Source organism: Ylistrum balloti, unplaced genomic scaffold (genome assembly GCF_031769215.1).
Source record: "Ylistrum balloti isolate Yb309-2 unplaced genomic scaffold, AGI_CSIRO_Ybal_v1 Utg371222, whole genome shotgun sequence".
Taxonomy (NCBI): domain Eukaryota; kingdom Metazoa; phylum Mollusca; class Bivalvia; order Pectinida; family Pectinidae; genus Ylistrum; species Ylistrum balloti.
The window spans coordinates 1-10,965 of NW_026782662.1; the positions used below are offsets into that span (position 1 = coordinate 1).

General features: G+C 39.3%; 1 protein-coding gene across 1 annotated transcript; it reads right to left on the reverse strand.

Moving 5' to 3' along the window:
• Positions 1-2,784: 2,784 nt before the first annotated feature.
• Positions 2,785-5,086, reverse strand: LOC132561508 (uncharacterized). The gene is made up of 2 exons (XM_060226207.1): positions 3,457-5,086; positions 2,785-3,200 (listed from the first exon to the last, which is right to left on the reverse strand). The coding sequence occupies exons 1-2, from the start codon at positions 5,084-5,086 to the stop codon at positions 2,785-2,787; spliced, it is 2,046 nt and encodes a 681-aa protein (XP_060082190.1).
• Between the last annotated feature and the right edge of the window lie 5,879 nt (positions 5,087-10,965).

The following is a 10,965-nucleotide window of genomic DNA, read 5'->3' on the forward strand; positions in this document are numbered from 1 at the left end:
GTTACAAACACCAATTATATAACAGATTATAATTTACACATCATCGGCATCATGATCATCATCATCATCATCATCATCATCATCATCATCATCATCATCATCATCACATATGACATCATCATCATCAACAACACCATCATCATCATCACCATCATCATCATCATCATCTTCGTCGTCGTCAATAATAAGGATTATTAATATTTGTTTACATCAAGTTATCACCAATTTATATATCTACAGCGTATGGTATTTTGCTACTTTACTTCCGCTTATTTCTTTAAAATAACATTTAGTTTCACAAGAAATGTACAGACATTTTTAGTTACTCTTTTATTACATATTGTAAACATTCCGTTCATTTTATCAATATTTGGGTTTGTGTAATAATATTTTGGGATAAATTTTTCTCTAATCTGGCGTATGGATTCTTTTTGACATTTATACAAATAATGAAATTCATCTCCTAGTTCATTACCATTACACAAAGTACAAAATCTTTCATCTCTAGGAATCCCCATCCAGCGGCCAGTTTCCATGGGTAATGGGAAGTTTGATGAACGAAATTTACAAAACACAGCCCGATCCCTCCCATTCAATTGAATTAAATAATTTTCAAAACCAAAATTAGATTTAAAGAATAAATAATTATATCCCCTACTACTTGTTTCTATGTCAGAATACCACTTTTGTATAAACTGATCATTAAGTTTTTGTTTTACAATATGTTTAAGTTTTTGTCGTTCTAGACTAGTCAATTGTTGGGTTGTCCATATATATGACAACCCTAGGTCATTTAATGTAGTTTTGATGAAATTTAACCATCTTGAATGAGATTCACCTGTTTCATGCATTGCATGTATAATATTGTATAACTGACTCGACACTTTACCATTTCCTGTTATTAGTTTGTGCCAAAATAAAATCATTCTACTTTTAATAGTATTTTCTAACGGAAAACGTCCTGATTCCCCATATACCATATAATTTGGTGTAGATTTTTTTAAATTAAGAACTTTTTTAATGAATTTCAGATGTATTGTTTCAAGAAGGCTAATATTTTCAAAACCCCATATCATGACTTAGTATCAGTATATAAGTTATAAATAACATTTAATATTTTGCCTTTAATATTGCTTTTTATCAGTTTTTTCCAAAGACCAGCTCTCCACACTGTATCAAAGGCTTTTTTAAAGTCAATGAATGAACAATATAATTTTTTATTATAGGAGAAATACATTGATAGCAGTGTTTGCATTATAAATATATTTTCTGTAGTACAATATCCTTTTCTAAACCCAGCTTGACTTCCATGAATAAGATTTACTTGATCAGATAAATTATTCAACCTATCATTTAATATTGATGTAAAAAGTTTTCCCAAGCAAGATACTAAAGTTATTGCTCTATAGTTGTCAAGGTCATTAATGTCACCCTTGTTTTTATAGATTGGTTTAATTAACCCCACAGTCCATGACTTAGGTACTATACCAGTATCTAAAATAGTGTTAAAAAGTTTGACATATATATCTATAAACTGCTCTAATGAATATTTAATATGTTCATTCAGGATATCGTCTATCCCACATGCTTTATTATTACTAAGATTTTGGACAGATTTCCTTATCTCGTTCTCAGTTATTGGGCCATTTAAAACATGATCATACATACTTTCATCTGTTGTGGGTAACAAATCTTCTTCATCGCTATAATCAGTATTCAGATTTTTGAAATCTATTTTTACATTTTTCTTGGCACAATCTATTTTATTCAGGAGTTCCCAAAACTTTTTCGGGTCACTTGTTGAGGTTTTCCTTATTTCTCCCTCCATTTTTTCTTGAAAGCTTATATAATATCTTTTCATAGTATTACGATATTCTTTACCTTTCCTTTTCAATCTTTTTCTATTTAAATTACACTTTATCATTTTATAGTTACGCTTCGCGAGATTAAACTCTCGTCTTTTTTTAGCGCATTCTTGTGAAAACCATTGTTTGTCCTTGTGTTTCTTAGCAGTACAAGATTTGTAGGCATATTTTTATCACCAAAAACTGATTTACATGTATCAGAAGAAATGTTTCTTATTTCAAGTATAACTTCATCCATCTCAGTTTGATTTGAAATATGTAATTACCTTAAAACAATCGCTAGACTGCAGAATCCATCGACGTCATCAGCCAGGACCACCTCTCACTGGACGTTTCGACTCCTATCCTGGAACGTCCTCAAGGTGGTGAGTCGACAGTGATTGGCCAAATCACTGCCCGTCGATGGATGGCTTCCAGCTCAAATCTTCTCTTCTCCACCAAAGCCAGCTGGACGACTTCTCTGCTGTTGTTGATAGTCGTTGAACAGCTGCCCTTCGCTCATGAGCCTCTTGGCATCGATCCTCCCAGGGGACAGTTAGCTCAATCATTACCATTTTCTTCCCTTGCTGTGACCATAGCAGGATATCTGGACGAAGGTTGGTTTGGACGACATCTGGGAAAACTAGTCTTTGTCCTAAGTCAACCCGCATCTCCCAACTGTTTGCTCCATCTAGTATCCCTCCTTGGTGCACTGCTTTCTTATTGGTTGTCTCTCCAGATCTTACAAAGCTGATGTACGGTTGATGTTTGGTACATTTCCTCTTTTTCTGCCTTTCCTTCTCAAGGGTGTCTGCTAGCTCTCGCAGTACCTTGTTGTGTCTCCATGTATATCTCCCCTGGGTCAGAGCGGTGTTGCACGATGACAATACATGGGCCAGGTTACCCGGTTGGTCACACAGTGGGCAGTTGGGGTTTTCCGTCATCCCCATCGGTGGAGATTGGTAGGTGTTGGTAGGACATCATACACTGATCGCAGGAGGAACTGGATTCTACATGGTTCCAACTTCCAGATATCTGCCCATGTAAGACGTCTTTCCGTTGTCTCCCATTTGGTCCATGCTCCCTGTGCTCCCATTTCTACAGCTTTAACCTTCCTGATCTCTTCCTCCATCTTCCTGATGTTATCTTGAACCATCTTCCTTCTACCAGCCGTGTCTGCTGTTCCCCACCTTTCCACCCGCGTTGACCCTAACCCCTGTTTGCCTATACAGGTAGTCCCAACGATGTCGCTGTGCCTTAGCCTGCTCTCTGCTTCCTGTACCGCACTGCTTGCTGACCACTTGCGTCCTGTTCGAGTCTCAATTCCAGCATTCCGGATCTTCTCATCTTTGGAGTCTAACAGACATCACCAGCCTAACCTTTGCCACCTTGAACTCTTCTACCAGCGATGATAATGGGAGTTGTAATTTGCCTGTGGTGCTGTAAAGGCCCACACTGGTGAAACTTAGGGGGACTCCAAGCCAACGTCGTAGACATTTGCTTATTTTCCTTTCCAGGATTTCCACTGTGGTAGTGGTAACATTGTACAGGGTTAGAGGCCACGTGAGGCGTGGTAGGAGCCCGTGTTGGTACATCCACGATTTGAATTTACCGGGCAGTCCTGATTTGTCAATTATCCTCAAACCTTCTTCCACCTGGTTCTGCAAACGTTTGATATTCTTGTTGTCTTTCAGGCTAGCATCAAACCACTTTCCTAAACACTTGATTGGATTGTCTACGATTGTTGGGATCTCCTGCTGTATCGAGAGCTTGAACTTTCTGGTCACTTTCCCTTTCTTTATCACAACACATCGAGATTTCCTTGGTTTAAACTTCATCCTTGCCCATCCAACTGTTTCCTCGAGTGCTGACAGGATCCATCGCACCTGCACGTGGGTGGTAGTTGTTATGGTCAGGTCGTCCATGAACCCTCTGTTTGGTGGTACTCGCACTCCTGATGAAGTCTTGGGTCCCCTAGTCTCCCGGTCTGCCGCCTTGATGATCAGGTTCATCCCCATCACAAAGAGTATGACCGATATAGTGCATCCTGTTACAATACCCTTCTCAAGTGTCTGCCAAGATGTTGTTATCTCCCTGACCGTGAATCGGAGCCTGATGTTGCTGAAGTAGCTCTTCACGATCTTCTGGATGTGATCCGGGATGTGGTAATGTTCCAGCGCCTTGAAAATCAACTGGTGGGGGACAGAACCGTATGCATTGGCCAGGTCTAACCAAACAACTGTCAAGTCTCTTTGATTGATCTTGGCTTCCCGAATTAGCTGTGTGATTGCGCTGGTGTGTTCAATACATCCAGGGAATCCTGGAATTCCTCCTTTCTGCACAGAAGAATCGATGTACTCATTCGATGTCATGTACTTCGTCATCCTCCTGGCAAGTATGGCAAAGAAGATTTTCCCTTCTACACTCAAGAGTGATATGGTTCTGAACTGGTTCATGGTCGCAGAGTTCTTCTCCTTCGGTACAAATATCCCTTCTGCCGTCTGCCAGCATTCCGGAATTTGCCCTTTCCTCCAAATCACCCTCAGAATCCTCCAGAGCCGTTTCAGAAGTTTTGGGCACATCTTGTATACTTTGTAAGGTATACCACTCGGTCCAGGTGCTGATCCTGATCTTGCTTTCTTCACAACTTCAAAAACCTCCTTCCAGGTTGGTTCTTTCTCGTCTAACTGGAATGTAGGCTCATCCTCCAATGGTATTCTCTCACACTCTCCAAGAGGCTTGTTCTTACCAGCATCAGAGTGTGTCTCCCTCAGATGTTGTTCTATCTCTTCCTTCGAGGCCTGTAATCTGCCAGATCTCTCTCCCCCCAAAAGTGAGGATGTAAACTTGCAGGGGTTGGCAATGAACGCTGCCCTTTTCTTTGCTGTAACCCTTCTGCTCTCCCTTGATCTTTCAGCCTTCTGTAGTGTTGTTAGCTTTGTTCTGATGTCATATCTTAGCTGCTGCAGTCCGTATCTTTCAAGCTCATTCGCTTTCCTGTACTGTTTCCTCAATACCTTTAACTCCTTCCGGAGTTTTGCCACTTCCTGTTGTCTCCTACTAGGTTGGTGGACCACCTCTGCTCTTTTCCATTCTTGAACACCAAATCTCTCACAGCTGACAGTGTAAACAATGGTCGTAAGTGAAGTGATCTTCTTCTCCACCCCTCCTTGTAGCGTCGTCAGTTTGATTTGAAATATCATCCATAGTTTGCAATAAACCAGCCAGTCTAGCAGTTTCATTTCCTTCAATGTAATTTAAAAAATCTTCCCTGATGTTTTGTGCCAACAGAGAGGGCACTGTGCTACAGACTGTTGGTTTTTCCATTCGGGAAACAGGACGACTCCGGGGGCCGATAGGCGCGCCCCCTCGGACGGACGGTAAATCACGCTACACCAAGGCACCGCAGTCCCTCCGAGGGCTCGCGCTGTCGGTAGCCAAAGTAGCCATTGACTACTTTTATTTTCAATTGGCTACTCAAAATACAAAGTGGCTACTAAATTGTGTTTTTTTTCTTTAAAAAACCCCTAACAATACGATAATAAAGCCCACAAAAGTGCTCTGTGAAGTCGGTGTACTTTCGTGTCCACGTGTGTATTGTAGGCCTACTAGCTGACACGCTTACATAATCCGGGGATCCTGCGGCAGAGGCAGCGCCGTCACAGTTGAGCGCACCCGATCATGTCTTTGTTAGACTAATTATTGGAAGTTTTAAACGACAGTACATATTATAATTGGTTTAAACTTGTTATGGCTGAGATAATTGGATAACCCATGGCCAATCGGCGCTACGACGAATTACCGAAAAGACAGCCATTTACCGAAAAGACACCGAAAAGACAGTTATTATCAATATTACACTAGTTTTTCGGGTGTTGAATGGAACTAAAACCATTCCAATCTCAATTCAAGTCATGATTTATTCAATCTTTGCAGTCTTTAATTACCTATTAGACGCTAGTTATTATTCCGTAATTCTCTGTTACCGCCATGGCTGACGAGCGTGATCGACAGCTCTAGGCTCCGCCTTCATTTTGCTGATATTTTCATTCAACCAATCAGGGTTGATTCTTTTGTTTATTTACCGATGGAGTGATCATTTTATGAAAACTGCCACGCTTCATTGCAACTGTCAATGGTTTCTAATTGCCGTCATTTGTTTTCTGCTTGTTGAGAGTATTTTTTCCATTATGACACCTGTCAGTTTGTTATTCCATGACAATGGTTGCATTGTTTCTTGTGTATTTTCCAGATTGTTGCAATAACATTTCGTCAATGATCAAATTGATGTCAACGGATAGAGATGCGAAAATATACACTATATTGGAAGCATTTCCGTCTATCTGTTTTTGCTCTTTTATGGTTTCATCCCAATTTTAATAAAATGAATGCCATACGAGAATGGGTTGTCACACATACCAACAATACCCTTTAATACATGCCAATAACACACACCACATCCCTTAGCAGGAGACACTGTAGAAAAACAGTAAGATCCCCCCCTTTTTTTTTAAAGTAACCATACCCACAACACCACATACATACACAAAAACATCACCTACATAAATACAACATACACTGGGCCGAGACCCAAAGCCAACAACCTTTACAAAATCTCTTCCACTCTTCCTTCTACCTTCTAATATACAAATCCCTGTTCTAGTAGGGTAGACATGTAGACGATTATACACAGTAATCTACAGTCTCCCGAACGACATCGTTTGTATAATAATTCACATTAATTCTCACTAATCCCAAAAATCTACGTTATATATCACCCCATCACATCCACTCTCATAACTGAACTTAATAACACAGTTCCCCACTTTTAAAATCCACTCTAGACCAGCATGACTAACCTTGTCAAATGGTGGCTAGTAATCCCATCTACAAATAACAAACCTACACCAGCTAACAAGCTAAACCTATTTTCCAATTTCCGACTTTCCCATACGCTCTCTCCCGCTATCTTCTAAAACTTCTTGTCCTTCGGAAGGGACGTTAAACGGGGGCCCGGTGTACAGTGAGTCACGCCGTGCACGTTAAAGAACCTCTGCTGGTTTTCGAAAAAGAGAAGGCTAATTGCTAGCCGCCACAGAGCATAGGTTTATGATAGGGAAATATAAAGTGAGACTAGAGTAGGACTAGGCGTTTCTGTGACAGTCCAAAATTTCCCCAGTTTTTTTTTTTTTTTAAGACGTTAGGGTATAGATTTAGTCAGATCTGTCCTCCCCATATTAGACCTGTTTGGTGATTACTAAAAAGCGAAATTGCACACCCTAATGCCTCGGCCCTACCAGCCCCCTCCCCCTTAGTGTCCTAGGCTCGGTTATAACCGGAACAAGGACGTTAAGCTAAAAAAAAAATGGGTTGTCAGTGTCCTTCAGTATGGCAAACTGTTATCCGTGCAAGAAATGCAAAAAAGAATGTGTCTCTGACACAATTCAATGCAGTAAATGTCTGCAGTGGATGCATCAAGAATGTGTACCAATGTCGGAAATACAGCTGAAATCGTGGTCAGAATGGTCTCTGAATTTCTTCTGCAAAGACTGCTGTTTCCATGGTCAAAATTTCGATGTGAAAAGTTCACTTAAAAGGTAAATATAAATTATTTCAAGAACTCATTTTGCAGCAGTGGTTGATCTATGATCTATTTATCTAGATTTTTTTAATTTTTGAAAACAACACTGCTTAAAATGGTACAGACATGTGCCAAAAATGAGTATGATTTGGCCATTTTCGGTGTAATCTCCCATCTAATAAAATTGCTGCAATTTGATCAATATTATGAATACTCATGTGTCATTTCCATTTCTCCATCAGGAGTGTTGATGCAATAACACTGAAATTTTATTGTAGAAATATATCTGCATCTCATTGTTTATAAAATTTGCAATAATTTTAGTAAATTTCAGAATTTGTATTTTCTACAAATTATATACATTATATGCGCTAAATAAAAAAAAGTCTGTACATCTGTATTATACGTCCCTGGAATAAATATTATTACTATTATTATTTCTGAACATCAGATATCGCCATAACGTGGGCGGAGTTCTGAGCTGTCAATCCGTGTTCAAACCGAGTGGGGGATTCCCCACATTCACATGTCACTTAAACGCTTGAATATATATAGCCAACCTGAAAAAGCGCTTTAATGATTCAGAATGACACAAGCATGGCGAAGAAGTCTACGATAGGGTGACTGTTTCTGGTATCACAACAGATAAAAACGATCGGCTTTTGGCTTTTGTGGGTAATGACGGTGTTAGAAATCACAGCCTTACTAATTATCCCAAAGCACGCGTGTTATTTCGTTACGTAGTGTGTAGGCCTATCTACTACCAGCAGACTGTACGCAATGTAAACATGACGGGCTACATTTTTACCCTGACAGGTGTACTACAGTGACATTCGTTAACAATACTAAACAGTAACTCTAGTGATTTCTGTACAAGAACAATGCAAATACAGAAATAAATTCAAGGACAGCTAGTGTATTTCAAACAAGTGTCAATACAGAAAAGTGTAACTAGTGATTTCTGTACAAGAACAATGCAATATAGAAATGAATTCAAGGACAGCTAGTGTATTTCAAACAAGTGTCAATACAGAAAAGTGTAACTTATTTAATGAGAGTGTAATTAATTAAAGTAAAATTGTTTTGTTATTTATATTGGTTATGTATAGTAAAGTATTATTCATTGGTGCTTTGTAATAAAGAAGTTTAAAATTAATTTTTTTCCATAATGTAAGATTAATTAGATATAGTTGATTCAATTTCTCAAAAGGGCTTCAATCAAACGTTACGTGCCAATATGCCAAGGCTACTCTCTGACAAAATTGGCTACTAAAAATCACACTTGGCTATTTTTTTGGCTACTGATGATTTTGGTTCAGGGTGAGCCCTGCCCTTCCCAAGGCCTTGGAGGGAAAAGATGTATCTTGACCGGTCAAGTACATGTACGGTTGATGGAAAATTAACTGATAGTGACATGTCTGATACAGATACCAGTAGTTTATCAAGTGACAGTGAATCACCTGACATTAGCTGTGAAGAACAAACTAAGTTTATGTATTACCCTGTGAATTTCACTTCCATAAAGGTTGCTGCCCTTTTAGATTCTGGCTCCAGTATAAATGTTACGTCAAAGTCTTTTTTTGATGATTTACCTCAAGCCTGTAAAAATTCTGTTACTGTTTCAGACAAATCTATATATGTTGCCAATAAAAATGTGGTTCATGTATATGGTACAGCCAAAGTCAAGGGTAGCACACCTTATGGAAAACATACTTTTCATGTTCATTTGCTCACAAATACTTCTCACCCTTTTCTCATTGGTACTGGTTATATGAACAGTAAAGGTATTGTGATAGATTTTTGTAAGGGCACATATTCTGCTTTAGTTACAGCCAAGAAAATGGTCAAAGTCAAAAGTGTCCAGTCTATTGAAGTACCACCCAATGCAGAAATGGTCATTCAGGGCAAAATACCCAAAAAGATGTTAATGGGTTTGCAAGGTGTTTCTCATGCAACTAAATGTTTGTTGGAGTCTGGTCTCCTACTCGCAAGATTGGTCACTACCATTCCTTGTCATCGCATTATTCCTGTCCGGTTGGTAAATCCTACTAGTGCCCCTATTTCTATAACTAAAGGCATGGTGATTGCTGATTTTGTGATGTTGGATGACGATTACTGTATTTTACCAATGAAAAGTGTTGGAACAGAATCTTGTAACAATGTAGATATACAAGCAAATCAAAGTACTGACAGTACTGAGGGTGGTTGTGGTTCAAATGTAAATACCGGTTTAGATTTTGAGAAATTTTGTTCACAATTTTCTGTGGGTGATGCTTTATCAGAAACCCAGGTGAAGGACATTTACAAATGTATATATGATAACAAAGATGTTTTTGTTACTGATACAAATCCAAATTTGGGATATAGTAAACTTGTTAAACATGAAATCCACCTTGTACCTGGTTTTGTGAGCAAGCATCAATCCCCATATCGTTTGCCTCCTGATAAGGAGATTCTCAGAACACAATTAGATGAGTTATTACAACAGGGAGTTATCGCCCCTTGGTACCTATAAATTTTTGAGATTACCTATGGGGTTGAAAACAGCACCAAATAGTTTTCAAATGTTAATGGACAATGTATTGCAGGGTCTTACATTTAAGTCTGTATTATGTATTTTTTTGGTTATCTTGATGTACTCATTACTTCAGCTTCATTTGAACAACATGTTACAGATATTAACAATGTATTGAATAGATTTTGACAAGCAGGCTTAAAGCTAGGACCCAAGAAGTGTCAGTTTGCTGTGGATAAATGTATATTTTTGGGTCACGAGATTTCTCAGCACGGTATCTGCCCACCAGCTGACAGAGTCGATTGCATTAAAAACTATCCTACACCCAAGAATGCTAAGGAGTTGAAGCGCGCATTAGGTTTATTGAACTGGTTTAGGAAATTTATCCCTAATTACAGTGCTATTGCATCTCCATTACATCTGCTCTTAAAGAAAGGTACAAAGTTTTTGTGGACTGATACCCATACTACTGCGTTTGATGCCCTGAAACAGGCTTTGGTGTCGTCTAAAGCACTAGCATTTCCGCGCTACGACTTGGTGTTTCATATTGCTGTAGACGCTTCAAGCAAAGGTATAGGTACATGTTGTACCAGGTTTATGAGGACGGAACGTCACACGTCATTCGTTTTGGTTCTAAAGGACTCAATAAATTGCAACAATCATATGGGCCTACGAAACTTGAACTTTTGGGAGTGGTTACCGCAGTCACCGATTGTTCATCTTATGTCAGAGGGATGCATGTTATTGTCGACTGCAACCACCAGGCGCTGCGCCCACTCTTTCAGAACCGACTAAAAGGTGCTATTTACGACAGATGGTTGGCCATCCTTCAACAGTACGACGTGGAAATCAGATTTAAACCTGCCACTCAAATGGGTGTACCGGATGTCCTTTCTCGGTGCCACCCTAACAACAAACTTCCGGTTCTGGATTCGAGTCCCAATGACTCTGACCCCTATTTTCCTTCGGTAGCAGAGGAAATTCCTGCTGTTACTCTACCCGGGGGTCAAACTCTTGGTAACTTT

Coding starts and splice junctions, on each gene's coding strand:
- LOC132561508 (XM_060226207.1), bottom strand. CDS start 5,086: ATGAAACTGCTAGACTGGCTGGTTTATTGCAAACTATGGATGATATTT. Junction 3,201..3,456: donor TGACAAATCAGGACTGCCCG/GTAAATTCAAAT, acceptor GATGTCTGTTAG/ACTCCAAAGATGAGAAGATC.